The following is a 19791-nucleotide window of genomic DNA, read 5'->3' as shown; positions in this document are numbered from 1 at the left end:
CTACATTGTACCAATGACTACATATCAAAAGTACTTCTGTGGTTGTAAAACGCTTTGGGACTTCCAGTGGCCATGAAAGAAACTTTATAAATGCAAATCTATTTCCTTTCTTTAAGTTTGATTCGCAAATTCAATATTTCAAAGGAAATTCTGTGATGCAACTTAATGATATGGATTTTGTCGTCGTGACATTTATCCAGATTTCTTGTGGGCTGATGCACGGCAACTTGCAGTTATCAGAAATCTGGAACAGCACAGCATCCTCTACAGAAGATCTGGTATCTATGTGATCAGATCAAGCCAATCTGCATACCCTTAACCACGCTGAAGAATCTCACTGAACCATGCAAAGCCTAAACCAAGAAGTGTAAATTACAATAGTTAATGCAAACTAAAATCAAAAACAGAAAGCAAAATAAAGAGGAAATAAAGATGGAATTGACAGAGAAAGTCAGACAGAAAAGAGTCAAAGTAAAAACATTTTAAAATCTCCAACAGTGATTAAAATCTGAAAGAATGAGACACTACACTTAGAATAGAAATTACTTAGCAATAATTAAAACTCATCACACCATTAAAAATTCACTTACACTTGAACAATAGGCCAAAACATTTCTGGCATAGATTGAGGGTATCTAGTGGGTAAGCACCACAAATTAATGTCCTTCCATACATTTTAATGCTGCATCTTTGGGAAGATACTGTTATTGTACAGCTTCTGGAGGAGCAGGACAACTTGAACAGCAATTTCCAGTCTATCATTTGAAGTACACATATGTGGACACCGGAAGATGTTGCCCGATTTAGTCTCTAAGAATAGTGAGCATTGATGTTTTTACCACAAAATCATAGCCACTAAATCTCCCTGTTATTTTTGGGTCCATGCACCAATCAGAATCCAACATAACCATTATGACATTTACAAATGCAACAGAAGTTTGAATGTTTAATGCATGTGATTTGACTGATGGGCTCTCAAATATAAGAGATTAGGCTTGGCTTTAATTATGATGCACAAGTAAGGGATTGAAACAAGTGTACATCACATTTGGATGTTCTGCTGGTGAATTCATGCACCCTGGACTATTTACTCAACTAATTGTTCAAAGTAAACCAGAGATTGAATTGAGCAACCAAGTTATTGAGCTAAGAGAACCAATTACCTTCAAACAAAGGGTGCCAGGGAAATGGATGATATGGATAAATGTGCTTAATCCTCTAAATCCTATAAAAATACTGAACTAAATCCCTAAATTTAAAACATAAACATTGTCCGTTGCACCCAAAAAGAATTTAAGAATGTTCTCAGCCTCAACTCTGTGAAGCAACTCAAAAACTGCATGAAAATTTAGTTGCTTTATTGGTTAGTTAAAAATTGTATAGTCAATGTCAACCAAAAGACTGCAACTATTTGGAGTCAAGTTAAAAATATCCAAGCCGAACCTAGCAAAAACGTCAGATGATCCCCAGCTACTCTGATTGAAAACCTGTCTGCAAATTTATTAAAAGCCTGATATTTGCTATCTATTTTAGTATAGTACCCACTACTATTTACAGTTTAACTGAATAGTCATAGGAACATAATCATACATTTATTTATGAACACTGCCACACTCAGCAGTGCAGATATGAATCTCAAATTACAAGCAGACATTTAGATGCATGCAGTTTTAATGAACAAATGTAGTCAATGTATTCCATACTCTAAATCAAGAACACCACAATTTTCAATTAATTCTAACAACTGAAAACAATTTCTCACATGTTGGTTAAAAATGAACAAGTGCTCTTAGATTTGTTGAAGGTCATCTGACTTTGCCATCTTTCTTACCAGAAACAGTAACTGTTGTTCCAGGATCAATAATCCCACTATTAGGCCGTACACAATACCGGCGTGGTGCTGTAGTCTTCACTTTGAAGCAGACCTTCTTATCTGCAGGGTTTTTCAATTTGAGGTTTGTAGTTACGACATCTGTAAATGGACCTACAAATATACATTTTTAAAAATTAATTAAAGAGATAGAACTTCTATTCCCCCTTTCACAGCCAAATAATTCAAGTTCTGTGTTACCATCGGATATATGTTCCACAGAAATTCACATCTTCAATGTTTATAAGCCAACAAAAAGACTGGGAAGCACGCAGTTTTAAACGCTGTTTTGGAATTTGCAGACCTTAGAATCATAAGTTACAGCACAGAAAGGAGCCATTCGGCCTGTAGAGTCTGCGCTGGCTCTCCAAAGGAGCTATTTATCTAATGCCACTCCCTAGCCTCCTTTCCATAGCCCTGCACATTCTTCCTTTTCAAATAATAATCCAGTTCCCTCTTAAATGCCTTGATTAAACCTGCCTCCATCACACTCCCAGGCAGTGTATTCTAGGTCCCACCCACTCACAGAGAGAAATTTTTTCCACATGTCTCCATCGCTTCTTTTGCCAATTAACTTAAATCTTAGAGCTCGGGAATATAGAGACATGTTGCCGAAGCTTTTCATCTTGCACTCATCAGGACAAATGGAAGAATACCAAATTTCAAAATCACAATAATTTATACTACGTGAAAAAAGGATGCTGATTGGTTGGGCAAGTCTACTTTGATTGTTTTTTCCATGTCAATGCCTCGGCCAATAAGGAACCATAGGCTCCCTAAGCTCCTGGCAATTCAACGTTTGAACATATTCCTTTTGTTTCAGCAGTCTTTCTTGTAAGCTGAATGGCCTCTTTCTGTGCTGTAATTTTCCTATGGTTCTATGTACCTTTTCTCTAATGCTGTGATTGTTTTGAGTTCCTCCCTCCCTTTCACCCCCTGCTTTTCTACTGTCTTTCTCTGTCTTCTACTGTGAAGGCAGATACAGAATACTTCTTCAAAATCTCTGCTATTTCCTTGCTTCCCATTATTAATTCCCCAATCTCACTTTTAAGGGACCAACAGCCACTTTGGCTACTCTTTTCCTTTTTTTTTGCTTGTAGAAGCTCTTACTTTCCATTTTTACATTTCTTGCTAGTTTTCTCTCTTACTCTGATTTCTTTCCCTTAGTTAACCTTTGCTGGTTTCTAAAATTTCCCCAATTTTCTGACCTACCACTAATCTTTGCAGAATTGTACATTTCTTCTTACAATTTGATACCATCCTTAAGCCACGATGGTGCATTATTCTTGTAGAGTCTCTCTCAATTGAATATATCTTAGTTAAGAATTATAAAGCATCTCCTTAAATTTCTGCACTGCTTCTCTACCATCTTACTTCATAACTTATTTTTCCATTCCACTCTAGCCAACTCTTCTTCATTCTCTTGTAATTGCCTTTAAGCTTAAGACACTAACTTCAGACCCAGATTTCTCATCCTCAAACTGATTATGAAATTTTACCATGTTATGATCACTCTTACCTAGAGGATCCTTTACTATGAGATTAATTCATTCTATCTCATTACAAAGTTACTAGGTCTAAAACAGTCTGGTCACTGGTTGGTTCCAGAACGTATTGCTTTAAGAAACTGACTCGAATACATTCCATGAACTCATCCTCCAGGCTACCTTTGCCAATTTGATTTGTCCAATCTATAATCAAGATTAAAATCTCCTACAATTATTGGTACCTTTCTTACAAGCCCCCATTATTGCTAGATTTAAACTCCACCCTACAGCGTAACTATTGTCAGAGGGTCTATAAACTACTCCCACCAGTGATTTCCTTTGCTATTCCTTAGCTCCACCCAAACTGATCTTCCAAATTAAGATCATTTCTCACTACTGCACTGATCTCACCCTTTATTAACAGAGCTACCCCATCTCCCTTTCCTTTCTACCTGTCATTTCAAAATGTCAAATACCCTTGAATATTCAGATCCCAGCAGTGATCACTTTGCAACTATGTCTTTGTAATGGCTATCATATCATACTCATTTCTATTTGTGCTATCGATTCATCCATCTTGTTACATCTTGTAATGCTGCAGGAGCTACAATTGTATAGATGAGAATGAAAGCACATGAATGCAGTCACGAACATAGCTGGAGGATAGGCATTGGAGAAGGATGCTGTGGCTGATCGAGGATGACAAGTGGGGGGGGGGGGGGGGATCATTTGCCATAGTCACAGTCTCGCAGGATCTCTTTTTGCTAAGAGCAATCTCAGTACTGTGGTAATGGGGAAAACCTGATTAGAGGGATTGAAACATGGAGTTCCAGTGAAGATGGGCACGGATTGATGTAGTGGGGAAAAGGAGATTGGAGATGGTGCCCAAAAGTTTGCAAGGAAAGCAGTTTTGAGGAGATTGGTGATGGCAGATTTGAAGGGGAACCATTAACAGCTTCAATTAACATGAAGGCAACGAACAGTAACCAAAATGAAAGCAAAATACTGCGGGCACTGGAAATTTGAAACAAAAACAGAAAATGCTGGAAAAACCAAGCAGATCTGACAACATCTGTGGAGAGAGAAACAAAGTTAACGTTTCGCGTTCAATATGGCTTCTTAGGAAAAACAGACTGGGTGACCGCTTTGCGGAACACCTTCACTCAGCCTACTAGCATGACCCTGAGCTTCCTGTTGTTTGCCATTTCAATTCATCAACTTGCTTTTCATGCTCACATTTCTGTCCTTGGCCTGTTACAATGTTCCAGTGAAGCTCAACACAAGCTGGAGAAACAGCGCCTCATCTTTCGATTCAGAACTTTACAGCCTTCTGGACTGAGCATCGAGTTCAATAACTTCAGACCATGAACTCTCTCTTCCATTTTGAACTTTTTCCCCATAAGTGCCAGTCTGCATCTTGCTTTCATGTTTTTGCTTTGAGACAATGCTGATCCTTTTTCTGCTATGAACAGATTCTGCTATTTCACTTTCAGATGGTAATGACCTTTACTCTGCTATCCTGATAAGGGGAGATTGGAGAAACTGGAGAAAGATGTGAGTTAAGGAGGAAATCTTATAGGAAGTTTGGTTTAATGGGATAGGGCAATTGAAGGGAAGCAGCAGAGGCAGCTGAATGGATGGTCTCAAGCTTAGGGATGAAGAAATTGATGAGCACTTGTTGTTGGAGACAAGGATGAAGGAGGCAGGGAAGAAGAGTTTAAGGTGACATCTTGTAGCAAAGAAAAGCAGCTGGAGGTTATATTTGCATTTCACAATGATCCTGAAATGGAGAACAGTTTTGGCAGCGGAAAGCAGGACCCAATAGCACTTTGTGTTCCAGTCAATTCAGGAAATGAATAGTTTAACCAGCTGTCCACCATCCATATACATTCAAGTATATTCAAGTATTAGACTTAAGGGAGCAGTGGTGACAGTGTACCAGGGAAACAATCAGGGTCAGAGAGAGCAATGGTTTTAATGGGTATCAAAAGGTGGAGGTGCAGTTGAGTAGATCAGTAGCTGCAGAAATGTCAGCAAATGAAAGACCAAAGGCTAAATCCAGTTGGGATTTAGAAACCGCAGCTAAAAGTGAATTGAGAGAGGTCCCCCCCCCCAACACAGGAGCAGACACAGATTGAAGTAGGGTTAGGAGGGGGAAAACAGGAAAGTGGATGAAGAGCATTACAATTGATCAGAGATGGTCTCATCAGTGAATGACGGGCACAGATGATGGCAAGCTTAACGAGTGGCCATAAATATGGTTCGGGGAGTTAATATGGAGGGAGGGATTAAGGGAAGATAGGAGGACAGTCAACCCAGGAGAAAGAATACGAGTTGAGATGGAGATTGCAATCACCGATGATGAGAAATCGCTCTGCGCAGTGGCTGCAGGGGGAAAACAGTGAAGATCTCAGTGCAAATTTTATTATGGTGGGCAGTAGAGAATGAGGATTTTAACTAAGATGATCTCATCTCAAAGAAGAACATGTCATCAGAGGAGGATGTCAGAACAAGGTTGATTTGGTGATAAGTCATAAACCCATGACAGCAGTTTAGACCCCTCAGCCTGGGTTCTGCCAAGGCCATATGTCAATATAATCATCCACTACAGGCTTATGGATGGCAAGGGCCTCATTCATAAGGTCACAGGCATTCATAAGGGAGATGCAGACAGGGATAGTGATAGCTGATCCATTGGCAGCATTTGCAGGGTCAGAGTTGGGAGTGGGACAAGTGAAAGATTCCACTCACCTCTCCAACTTAACTCCTTGTATATTTCCAAATATGTTCACTTTTTAAATTCTAATAAGTTTTTGAATTTTTAGGATTAATCCTTATTAGTTTGGAGGGAATATTATCTATTCATATTCACACTGAAACTAGTAGATTCTGAAAATAAACAGCTGTGCGCAACTTAATTTCACAAGTTAGTGAATGTAATTTCACCTTTACAACAGATTGCAAATAGTGACAAAATGGTTGCAATTATCAATTCATGCTTTTTCTACTTCAAAATTTAAAGTCAGTAGCCCTAACATAACTTTACAAAATTCAGGTGCCCCTATTAAACACTTCTTTCAACATTAACAATGGCTAATTGAAATACGACACATGCTAACAGTTTCTGAAGTTCAACACTGAGCCATACAATTACAGTTAATAAGTACCCACAGCCTGCTGTTTTATAAAAATAAAAAAACTGTCCATTGTCACATGCAATTCTATATTAAATACAATTGACTGCAGGTGATCTGGAGACAGAATCATATTCTGAGGAGCTTTATTTAGACACTTATGCTTTCAAAGTCAAAAACAAAAATTTATGTTGGAGGAAATTGCAAAATAACTTCCAAAAGTCTGTTGGTTCTCATAATTTTATGCAGCACTGAACAAGTTTCCAATTCAAATTGGATGCCCTCTCTATTACATATTGGGCCAACCAATCAAGATGGTTGATAGCAAAGCTTGTAGTAAACAGGTATGTTGTCCTCAATGAAACAAATTAGTATTTTGAAATCCTACACTGTAATTAATGCTGACCCACTAACGTGAATACAAATAGCATGTGACCTTGCTCATACTTAGCTGGAGGAAGTGGTACGTCTTTCAGCTGTCTGTTGTAATAGCTTGAAAGAAGTCATAACCCACGCCTTAAACAATAACCAAAGCTCCTGGAATACGACCTGAAGCATTAACTCTGTTTCTCTCTCCATGCTGCCAGACCTGTTGAATATTTCCAGCATTTTCTGTTCTTGGAACACTTCCTAAAAAAAGGTCAACACCACCCCTGGGGTTGTAACATTTGAAGACGCAATCATTTAAAAGTAAAGTGCTAAAACTGACTACGTTTTATTAGTGTCCTTAATTTATGTACAACAAAACACTGCCACTTGAACTTCAAGCTATCTTCAAAGGATAAGTTTTATTTTCACATTTCCATTATAATCTTATGCCACAGGCATGCAAATAGGAATTCAAAACACAACTCCAGACAAGTTTGAAGTGTCTTAAACAGGCTAACAAAAAACGTTAACTACATTGAAGTCATAGCTACTGCTATGAAGAATCAAACTACAATTGAAAATATTATATATTTTGAAAAAGAGATCCATCCTAGTGGAAATATGTAGGTTAGTCACATATGTCTCTCATCTGACTAGACCAGAGACATGCCACGTGTTTAAAGTGGAGGTTTTTAAACTGTGACAAGTACATTAAATCTGTTTCACAATTTTTCCAAATACAATATCTTAGTCAAGCAAAACACTGAAAATATTTGACAAAAACTAAATTTTGTAAATAAATTACATGAATTGAGAAAAGATCAGTTATGAAACTTTATTAAACACGCAAGACTGACAGCATATTCAACACTGTCAATCCTGTGCAGGACTCATAAGTACTAACTACTTTGTCAAGATGTCGGCCATTATTCAGATGAGCTCTTAAACCAAGACCTTGTTATTCCATTGTGGTTTTAAGCGAACATTTAACACTGCGTTATTTCAAAGAGAAACTCGAACTCCTACCACCCTGGCCAACATTCTCCCCTTAACTAAGTCACAATGACTCTTCTATTATTGGTGTAGAGTGTTGTACACATCATCAATTATTGGATTTACAAAAGCAGCTATGTAAAGCTTGCTCCATAATCTTCAATCTCTACTCTTAACATTTCTACAAAAATCATCCAACTTGTAATTCAGGAATTCTACACAACAATAATGTATTTAATTCCCTGCTTCCAAACTTGAAGTTTTGTTCATTGCAAGACAGTCAAGAGAATTCAGGGCAATTAACGAATTTATGCAACAATAATTACTACATACATGGGAACATGGTGGCATAGTGGAAATGTCACTGGGTTCGCAATCCAGAGGCCCAGGCTAATGCTCTGGGAACATGGGCTCAAATCCCACCACGGTAGCTAGTGCAATTTAAATTCAATTAATAAATAGTGGCCATGACATTGATTGTCGTAAAAACCCATCTGGTTCACTTATGTCCTTTAGAGAAGAGAATCTGCTATCCCACCCGGTCTGGCCTACAAGTGACTCCAGACCCACAGTAATGTGGTTGACTCTTAACTGCCATCTGAAATGGTCGATCAAGCCACTTAGTTCAAGGGTAATTAGGGATGGGCAACAAATGCTGACCTTGCCAGCAACACCCACATCTCATGAAAGAATAAAAAAATTGCCACTGAGGCAATACAAAGACCAGCATCTTGAATTTTAAGCTATCTAGGAAGGTTATTTAATGATGAAATCGGTGGTTTCATTTAAGATTATGAAAGATATTTAAAAATTCAACAACATCTTTCCTCTCTGTCTCTGTACCAATTGAAAAAGCAAATGGGGAAGAGGATAACCTATACTCATGCCAAGTCACAGTTCTGAAACTTTCCAACATCCTACAGGGGAATACTGGTTGACTTTATCTATCGGGTAAGTAAAGTCCAAAAGTTTATCAGCTTGAGCAAACGTGCCCCAGCAGTTCAAGAATTGTGAGAAAAGATGCTCCAATCCAAGTGGAGCCCTCTGTTAGTTAGGAAAACAGATTTTGAAAACACTAAGTTCAAATTTCTCAAACTTACCTGTCCCCATCCTCAATGATGGAGAGGAGTCTAGCACATCAGTACAAAAGATAAGGCTGATGCATTTGCTACAATCTTCAGCCAGAAGTGCCTAAGTGGATGATCCATCTCGGCCTCCTCCGGAGGTCCCCAGCATCACAGTCTTCAGCCAATTCAATTCGCTCCATGTGATATCAAGAAACGGCTGAAGGCACTAGATACTGCAAAGGCTATGGGCCCTGACAATATTCTGGCAATAGTACTTAAGGCTTGTGCTCCAGAACTTGCTGCGCCCCTAGCCAAGCTGTTCCAGTACAGCTACAACATTGGCATCTACCCAGCTATGTGGAAAATTGCCCAGATATGTCCTGTACACAAAAAGTTGTACAAATCCAACCCAGCCAATTACCACCCCATCAGTATACTCGACATCATCAAAGCAATGGAAATGGTCATCAACAGAGCTATCAAGCGGCACTTGCTTAGCAATAACCTGCTCACTGACACCCAGTTTGGGTTCCGCCAGTGCCACTCAGCTCCTGACCTCATTACAGTCTTGGTTCAAACATGGACAAAAGAGCTAAACTCCTGAGGTGAGGTGAGAGCGAATGCCCTTGACATCAAGGCCATATTTGACCAAGTGTGGCATCAAGGAACTCTAGCAAAACTGGAGTCAATGGGAATCAGGGGGAAAACTCTACTGGTTGGAGTCATACCTAGCACAAAGAAAGATGGTTGTGTTTGTTGGCGGTCAGTCATCTCAGCTCCAGGACATCACCGCAGGGATTCCTCAGGGTAGTGTCCTAGGCCCAACCATCTTCAGCTGCTTCATCAATGACCTTCCTTCCAACATAAGGTTAGAAGTGGGGATGCTCGCTGATGATTGCATGATTTTCAGCACCATTCTCAGCAAAACCTGAGCAATATCCAGGCTTGGATTAGCAAGTGGCAAGTAACATTCGTGCCACACAAGTGTCAGGCAATGACCATCTCCAACAAGAGAAAATCCAACCATCGCCCCATGATGTTCAATGGCATTACCATCACTGAATCACCCACTTTCAGCATCTTGGAGGTTGTCATTGACCAGAAACTGAACTGGACTAGCCATATAAATACTGTGGTTGCAAGAGTAGGTCAGAGGCTAGGAATTGTGTGATGAGTAACCCACCGCCTGACTCTCCAATGTCTGTCCACCATCTACAAGGCACAAATCAGGAGTGTGATGGAATACTCCCTACTTGCCTGGAGGAGTGCAGCTCCCACAACACTCAAGCAGCTTGACATTGTCCAGGACAAAGCAGCCTGCTTGTTTGGCACCACATCTACAAACATTCACTCCTTCCACCACCGACGTGCAGTAGCAGCAGTGTTTACCATCTGTAAGATGCACTGCGTGGCTCCTTCAACAGCACCTTCCAAAACCAAAACCACTACCATCTAGAAGGGCAAGGGCAGCATGGGAACACCACCACCTAGAAGTTCCCCTCCAAGTCACTCACCATCCTGACTCAGAAATATATCACTGTTCCTTCACTATTGTTGGGTCAAAATCCTGGAACTCCCTTAACAGCACTGTGGGTGTACCTACCCCACATGGGTTGCAGCGGTTCAAGAAGGCAGCTCACCACCACCTTCTCAAGGGTAACTAGGGATAGGCAATAAATGCTGGCCCAGCCAGCGAAGCCCACACCCCATAAATGAATAAAAAATACTGCTGTTGCTGACTTTGGCCAAAGTATCAAGGTCAGTCTTGAAGCACCACAAACATCAACACAAAATGAGCCCTGTTCAGAAACTTTAAAACAAATCATATGATTCACAAATCCCAAAAAAAATGACTTAAGCTAAATAAAACGCTGGGAGGGAAATAATTTCATTTTCAATATTTCCCCACCACTTAATCATTTGTAAATTTTCTGCCTGCTTTTGTGCCCCTGAATTACTTCTCCCCTCCACTGTTGCCATGCCTTCATGCCTAAATTCTGGAATTCTTCAAATTTCTCACAAATGCAGAATTTATCCACAGACACTGAAACTCCCCAGTTCTTTTACATACTGGCTGGAATTTAAATATTCACTCTGCATATTTAAACTTGCCCCTCTGAAACTGTAACACCACAATGCCTCATTCCACACCTAATTTCACCAGCTCTCCGCTTACTTCACTTCCAAAGTCCTTATGCAGATTATTGTTCTTATGCCAATTATTGTGTTTATGCAGATTATTGTGCTTCTGCAGAGTATTGCTCTATATGTCCTCCCAAACTCCACCCTGCATAAGCTTCAACAAGAATAAAACTTTTTCCCATGCATATGCAAGCACCGTAAAATGTTATCTTTATCATCCTCAAGTTAATTAGCATTTACCAGCTCTCAGTCCCTCAATATAACAAATTCAAAATCCTTATCTTAGTCTGTGAATTAGTTGCTTCATCCTTTCCTAACTCCAATCTCCTACTGCCTTACAGCCTAGTCGACAGATTGAGGCTTCGGATACATCCCAATCCACCTTAAATTACACTGTGGTACTCTTAACTCCTTCCACCTTGGTGGTTCTGCCTAGGGATTTTAAATGCCTCCTCAAAACCCATCTCTTTGAGGATTTTTTGGATCAACTTTTAGATCTCTTTTGTGAAACTCCGTGGGAGCTTTTACTGTATGACAGGGTGCTATATAACTGTGAGAGGTGAAGACTTATAGCAACATGAGAAGTGCAGAAAGTCATGAACAAGCTCCAACCAGTCACTGAAGTTTCATTAAAATTCCTACCACTACCAGGAACCAATGTCAAACAGTGCATGACATGGCCCATAAGAGAGCAACAATACCTACTGTCCCCAGAGGGCCACAAAAATCAACAGTCGCCCTTATTTCTCTCACTCCTACCCACCTTTCCCAACCCCCGCCATCCTTTATTTTATAATCAATTGGGCCACAGATTCAAGATTTTACTCAACGTCTGGTCAGAATATCACAACAAAAAATATAACACCCAAAAGCTATCAGGTGGCAGATCATCAACTGCAGCAACAGCTGTCATTCAGCATCAAAGTGAGTGACACACTAGACTGAGAAGCATCCCCAAGAGGCCGACATCCTGTAGATGTAGCTACACCACATGGACTGCAGCAATTTAAGAAGGCAGCTCACCACCACCTTCTCAAGGGCAATTGAGGATGGGCAATAAGCGCTGGCCTAGCCTGCCTATCATGAATGAATTGTTAAAAATCCACCAAAGCAGAGACTCACTGTCCTCTTGCCAAAAGTTCTCCCCCAAACATTCCAGCCTTCCTAGTTATTTTGGTAGAGTAATGAGGTATTTGGAGTTTCACATCCTGGCTTAAGCCTCCTGCTGTCTTCCCACTGAAGCAGTTCCAGACTGTTAATCTTATCTCGGTGGCTATTCCTTATTCGCTGTCTGGAAATACTAATTTAGATGTAGAATGCACAAAGGACACATCCTGTACAGACACCCTCAAATGAAAACTCCTCCTTCTCCGATTCATAGCAGCAGGATCATTAACAGAGCCATAAATGCTGCCGTGGTGACGTGACATGCCTTAGCTGCCAAAGAAATGTAGTCGCTGTTGTAATATAGGAAATCGTCAGCTAATTTGTGCTTGGCAAACGCCCACAAATCGCCATGTGATAATGACCAGATAATCTGTTTCTTATCATGTTGACTGAAGGATAAGTATTGGCTAGGACGCAAGGAATAACTCACCTCTCTTCGAAATCGTGCCATGGGATCTTTTCCATCCACCTCAGCAGACAGATGGGGCCTCGTCTCATCCGAAAGAGTGAGAGGGCAATGCTCCTCAACAGTGCACTACACTGTCAGCCTCGATGTGTGTGCTCAAGCCCTGGAGTGGGACTTGAACCCGGAACGGAGAAAAGTGTGCTACCAACTGAGTCATGGCTGACACACTAGTGATTCATAAATATTTACTGTAACTTTACTTTTGCGTAAAGCCAAGAATTCCATTTGTTTTTATAACAGCTTTAACAAGGGGTCATGTAATTCTGTCGTAAGACTCTTTTCCATTGGTGCATTTCAGGTGCATACTTTGGAAGCCTTTGGAAGAGCCAGAGCCATCATGGTGGGCAGGATACCATATTGAGCCCTTAGGCACCCATTGTGCACCTTAAAACAGGTGCAGAGTAATACAATTATTCTATTATCTTTGGCACATTTGTTGGAGATTTCAGGCAACTACACTGTTACATTAGTATTACGGGAAGAAATCATTCTTTTCATTCTCAATGTATAAGCATTGCTGGCAATGTTGCATTTATTGTCTATTCTCCACAACTAAGTGACTTGTTTGGAAACGAGAGATGTTTAACAATAACCACGTTGGTAAGGAATCTGTATCATACATGGACTTTTTTTTAATTTATTCATTCATGGGATGTGGGCTTTGCTGGCTAGGCCAGCATTTATTGCCCATCCCTAGTTGCCCTTAAGAAGGTGGTGGTGAGCTGCCTTCTTGAACCGCTGCAGTCCATGTGATGTAGGTACACCCACAGTGCTGTTAAGGGAGTTCCAGGATTTTGACCCAGCAACAGTGAAAGAATGGCAATATATTTCCACGTCAGGATGGTGAGTGAATTGGAGGGGAACTTCCAGCTGGTAGTTTCCCATCTTTCTGCTGCCCCTGTCCTTCTAAATGGTAGTGGTTGTGGGTTTGGAAGGTGCTGTGTAAGGAGCCTTAGTGAGTTCCTGCAGTACGTCTTGTAGAAGGTACACACTGCTGCTATTGTGCATCAGTGGTGGAGTGAATGTCTGAGGATGCGGTGCCAATCAAATAGGCTTTGTCCTGGATGGTGTCAAGCTTCTAGAGTGTTGTGGGAGCTGCACTCATCCAGGCAAGTGGGGAATATTTCATCACACTCCTGACTTGTGCCTTGTAGGTGGTGGACAGGCTTTGGGGCGTCAGGTGGTGAGTTACTCGTCACACGATCCCTAGCCTCTGACCTATTCTTGTAGCCACAGTATTTATGTGGCTAGTGCAGTTCAGTTTCTGGTCAATGGTAACACCCAGGACGTTGACAGTGGGGGATTCAGTGATGGTAATGCCACTGAACGTCAAGGGGCGATGGTTAGATTCTCTATTGGTCATTGCCTGACACTTGTGTGGCTCGAATGTTACTTGCCACTCGTCAGCCCAAGCCTGGAAATTGTCCAGGTCTTGCTGCATTTGGACACGGACTGCTTCAGTGCCTGAGGAGTCACGAATGGTGCTGAATATGGTGCAATCACCAGCAAACATCCCCACTTCTGACCTTATGATGGAAAGAAGGTCATTGCTGAAGCAGCTGAAGATGGGTGGGCCAAGGACACCACCCTGAAGCACAGTTATGTCTTGCAGCTGAGATGACTGGCTTCCAACAACCACAACTATCTTCCTTTGTGTTAGGTATGACTCCAACCAGTAGAACTTTCCCCCTCATTCCCACTGACTCCAGTTTTGCTAGGTCGCCTTGACGCCACACTCTTGTCAAGTGCGGCCTTGATGTCAAGAGTAGGCTGATGGGGCAGTAATTTGCTGGGTTGGTTTTGTCATGCTTTTTGTGTACAGGACATACCTGGGCAATTTTCTATACAGCCGGGTAGATGCAAATGTTGTAGCTGTACTGAAACAGCTTGGCTAGGGGCGCAGCAAGTTCTGGAGCACAAGTCTTCATTTCTATTGCTGGAATATTATCAGGGCCCATATCCTTTGCGGTATCCGGTGCCTTCAGCCATTTCTTGATATCACATGGAGTGAATCGAATTGGCTGAAGACTGGCATCTGTGATGCTGGGGACCTCCGGAGGCCGAGATGGATCATCATCTCGGCACCTCTGGCTGAAAATTGCTGCGAATGCTTCAGCCTTATCTTTTGCACTGCTGTGCTGAGCTCCTCCATCATTGAGAGTGGGGATATTAGATTGACAAAGTTCGACAGGTTTTCTTCACTAAAGCAATGATCAGATAGCACCAGGCCTAATTTACTCCCATTGGTTTATCAGATTATAAATTCTCAAACCACAGTAGTTGGATTTGAATTCAGGGTCTCTGGATTATTAGGCTAATAGAATAACTACTATACTACTACATCCGTTATCCGGTATGTCAACCTATATAAAGGCTGAAATATTCTGCCCATGATTTTCTTGGCAAAGTAAAGAGTTATAAGCATTTGCCCTCCAGCACATTTAAGACAATTTTCTAGACAGCTACTAAAAATATTAGGCAATTTACATTAAAAAGTATCCTCCTACAATTATCCCCAATAGATTTCAGATGTAACACTGAGTTGAGTGTTTGCGTAATAAAATGTTTTGTGAATATAGTTTGTCAAGCAAGATGATAGATAACTACAACCAAATCAATAAAATTCTTAATCCAATTAGCAATTTTAAAACATGCATTGGGAGGACTTGTGGCTCAGCGGGTAACACGCCCGCCTCAGAGTCAGAAGCTCCAGGTTCAAGTCCCAATCCAGGACTTGTTGGCCACAGGAGGAGTGTTGATGACTCAGCCAAGCATGTTGATAATAAATCTGCTAATCCTTCCAATATGTCCGTGACAGGCGGTAAGGGGAGAAATTCCCGGTCAGCCATTGCTGCCAGTACATCAGTTTACAGCTGAAATCGCTCATGAAAAGGCATGAGGAGGGCTCCATGCTACATTGGATGAACACAGCTGAGGAAGAAAGCAAACATTTCATCTAATATGGCTACAAAAATTGGGTACTTATTTGTACAAAAACCTAACTCAGGTCAAGGTGAGAAGAAAAGATAAAGGAACTCCAATATTTTAACATGCTTATGTTGAAAAAATGAATACTCCTTAAAAAAAAATGGGATTTTTTTTCCCTCACGAATCATAGCAACATATTTCCGCTCAGTAATCGGGATAATTGGGATAGACAACAGTTTCTATTCCAACTAAATTCACTAGTTGTAACAAAACACAATATATCTGAAAACTGTATTATGTAATGTGAATATCAATTAGTTTAAATCAAGGCCAAAACTTAACCTTAACTAAATATAGATCCACAAACATGGTTGTTATTTTCTCCCTTTCAAAGCGAGCATGTGGGGTTTTTTTTTAAAACCAGCAACTGTTAGAAATATTGCCAACCATTTTCTCCTTATAGAGGATTGCAAACTCCTATATTTAGTATAAATACTAATTTAACAGAAGTCTAAGCATGAGCTTTTAAGAGTTGGTCTGCAGCATTTATCAGAGTTAAATAAATTCATACTGCTTATTTTTGGTAGGATGGGAAGAGAGAAAGAGGATGAATAAAATTCCCTAAGAGGAAAGTTCTTAAACATGAAGCAGGCTACCTCTGATATTCCTGACACAATCATCTCGAATAACATGGACGAACAATAGAAATATGGAACCCAACAGGACTGCTTATTTGTTATTACGTTAACAAATGAAAACTTATGTTTTGGGCAGAGATAGGGGAGAGAAAAAAGAATCAGAAGAGTTCACAGTGAGCTCAGTCATACACAACTTTGTAAGATCTATGATTACTGCACTGCACCTTACAATACTTAGCCACATCATTATTGTCTCCATCATAGGTTGTCAACATTGTTTAAGAACCAGTAAAAATAAAATTACCAACTCTTAACATTCTTCACTTCACAGACAGAGTCAGCATGGTTTTGTGCAAGGGAAATCATGTTTGACTAATTTGTTGGAGCTCTTTGAAAAAGTAGCAAGCAACATGGGTAAGGGGGAACCTATGTTGTACTCAGATTTCCAGAAGGCATTTGATAAGATGCCACATCAAAGGTTACTACACAAAATAAGAACTCATGTTGTAGGGGGTAACATATTAGCATGGACAGAGGATTGGTTAGCTAACGGGAAACAGAGTAGGTAGAAATGGGTCATTTTCGGGTTAACAAGAGTGCCACAGCAATCTGTGCTGGGGCCTCAACTATTTACAATTTGTATCAATGGCTTGGATGAAGGAACCGAACGTATGGTAGCTAAATTCACTGATGACACAAAAATAGGTAGGAAAGTAAGTTGTGAAGAGGGAATAAGGAGCCTGCAAAGGGACATAGATAAGTTAAGCAACTAGACAAAAATTTGACAGAGTATAATGTGTGAAAATGTGAACTTGTCCACTTTGCCAGGAAGAATAGAAAAGCAGCATATTATTTAAATGGAGAGAGATTGCAGAACTCTGAGGCACCAGGATCTGGGTGTCCTGGTACACGAATCACAAAAAGTTAGTATGTAGGGACAGCAAATGATTAGGAAGGCAAATGGAATATTGTCATTTATTGTAAGGGGAATGAAATATAAAAGTAGGGATGATTTGCTACAGTTGTACAGAGTGTTGGTGAGTCCAGATCTAGAGTACTGTGTACAGTTTTGGTCTCCTTATTTAAGGAAGATATAAGTGCATTTTAAGCAGTTCAGAGAAGGTTCATTCGACTAATACCTGGTATGGAGGGGTTATCCTATCAGGAAAGGCTGGACAGTCTGGGCCTGTATCCATTGGAACTAGGAAGATTGAAAGGTGATTTTATTGAAACGCATAAGATCCTAAAGGGACTTGACAGGGTGAATGCTGAATGGACTTCTCCCCTTGTACAAGAGATTAGAACAAGGGGACACAGCTTAAAAATAAGTGATCTCCCATTTAAGACAGATGAGAATAATTTTTTTCTCTCAGAGGGTCATGAATCTTTGGAACTCTTTGCCGGACAGTGGTGTAGGCGGAGTCATTGAATATTTTGAGAGGTAGATGGGTTCTTCACTAACAAGGGAGTCAAAGGTTATCAGGGATAGACGGAATGTGGTGTTGATGCAACAATCAGATCAGCCATGATCTTATTGAACGGCATAGAATAGGCGCAAGTCACACGAACATGCTACTCCTGCTCCTAATTCATACATTCACTTTTCTAAAGTAAAAATAAAAATACCTGGAAAAACTCAGTAGGTCTGGCAGCATCTGCGGAGAGGAACACAGTTAACGTTTCGAGTCCGTATGACTCAGTCATACGGACTCGAAACGTTAACTGTGTTCCTCTCCGCAGATGCTGCCAGACCTGCTGAGTTTTTCCAGGTATTTTTATTTTTGTTTTGGATTTCCAGCATCCACAGTTTTTAGCTTTTCACTTTTCTAAATTTATTTGGTTGTGAAAAATGTTTTGGCAATTCTAATGTAGTCATTTGATGTGTATTACATTTCTTTCAAGGTAGTTTAACATGGTACAGTTATTATGGAGAGTAGTTAGCAGTAAAGTGTATTAGCATATGTGCTACACAAGTTTCCTAATGTTGCCAACCTCCTAGGTGAGAAAAAATGTTGCATCAAATTGTACCAAGTAATAAAGCCATGTTAAGCGTATAAAAAATTGGTTCCCAACTAAATGTGGCTGTGTCCTTTTGTCCACTCACTAGATTCACTGATATTTTAGGTCTTGCTATTTATTAAGTATCTTTCTAGTACTATATTTTAGAATTATTGTCTGTGAGCATTAGATTCTAAACAAGCAACATAATTTAAACCTTCTACATGGCCAGTCAATTATGCAGTACTTCTCCATTCAAAGGTGCTGCATAAATGCAAGCCTTCGCTGTTGTTAAAGAGACACAGGCCCGTTCAAATATTGCATTTGTTTATATTAAATGCAACATTTATTGTTTATGGCTAGTTACCATAGTGAATCTACTTTTTGAAAACAAAAGTTAATCCAAGATCACATTCCTGGTTTAAGGTATTGCTTCAGGCAACTTTGGCAGTAACTGATAGGAGCTGTATTGCTTGCTTCACCCAAAGGTTCCTCAGCTGTTTCCTTGTTTTTTTTTGTCATTTGCCTTCACTTGACATTTTAATAATTGACCTTTTAACTTTTTGCTGCTTGTAGTATTTCTGAGTGCATCTAATTCCTTGTCCATGTATGGATATTTTTGACCAACAATGAATAGCACCCTGGAAAAGTATCTTTCTTGGCAAAGTATTAGCTTGGAGACAATGTGCTTCAACATTGCTGTTATTTACTGATGAACGCAAACACGCAAGCTGGTTTAACAGTTCATCCAATAGCATTTAACTGATTTACAATTTTAAGCATTTTATAGTCTAAACAGGCCTATCAAAGTCACTGTAAACCTGACCACTTACACAATAAAAGTTAACTTGATATACAAGTTCCCATTTCTCCAATTCATGCATTGACAGAAGGTCACTCAACAGATTGCTATAAATATCAACTTTCAGTTTATTTCATCACTTTGGTTCTCTCAACTTGTTTTTTTTAAAAAGTCTGAAAACTAAAATTTGTAAAACACTGTTTATACATGAAAACTTTTCCAGCCACAGGTTTTATTTTGATATAAGCTATCAGTACTGTCACCAGGGTTTCACTAACTAGATAGGTGTATGCAATATTTAGATGTCTACCTGATCTGTACAAACACCCAGCATTACAATTATAGATTGTGACCTTCCAGAAACAACGACTGCTTTTAAATGACATAACATTGAGTGAGAGCGTGAAAGTGAGGGTAAGCATTAAAAAATAAGCTCACGAGAGATGGGGAGTATTTTAAACAGGAGACACAAGTGGCATTTGAAACAGTGTTCTTCCTGTGATGGTGATGAATGGCAAAGTTCTGAATGTGGCAATTTCTTACTGGCAATGATCTTAAATCCTGAAGTCAGCCTGCTCAGCACCAACAGGGCTTGGGTTCAACAATAACTGAGATGAACTGCTCTAGAAAATTACTGGCACCAGTAAGATCAAAACAAGTTATATCACAACAACAGTAATGAGGGTATGGTGGCATAGTGATTGTGTTATTGGACTAGTGATCCAGATAC

At 40.1% G+C, this 19791-nt stretch overlaps 1 protein-coding gene across 1 annotated transcript in view; it reads right to left on the bottom strand.

The window, feature by feature from the left end:
• The window catches only part of LOC144679986 (vesicle-associated membrane protein-associated protein A-like), a 108919-nt gene that overhangs the window by 53271 nt on the left and 35857 nt on the right, over window positions 1–19791 (bottom strand). Inside the window, exon 2 of the mRNA XM_078541047.1 lies at window positions 1832–1984. Coding sequence (XP_078397173.1) covers window positions 1832–1984 — 153 coding nt within the window. The remainder of the gene's footprint in view (window positions 1–1831; window positions 1985–19791) is intronic.

This window comes from Cetorhinus maximus, chromosome 4 (genome assembly GCF_964194155.1).
Source record: "Cetorhinus maximus chromosome 4, sCetMax3.hap1.1, whole genome shotgun sequence".
In the NCBI taxonomy this organism is placed as follows: Eukaryota; Metazoa; Chordata; class Chondrichthyes; order Lamniformes; family Cetorhinidae; genus Cetorhinus; species Cetorhinus maximus.
Note: the sequence above shows the minus strand (reverse complement) of the source record. Positions and strands in the feature narration are given on the sequence as shown.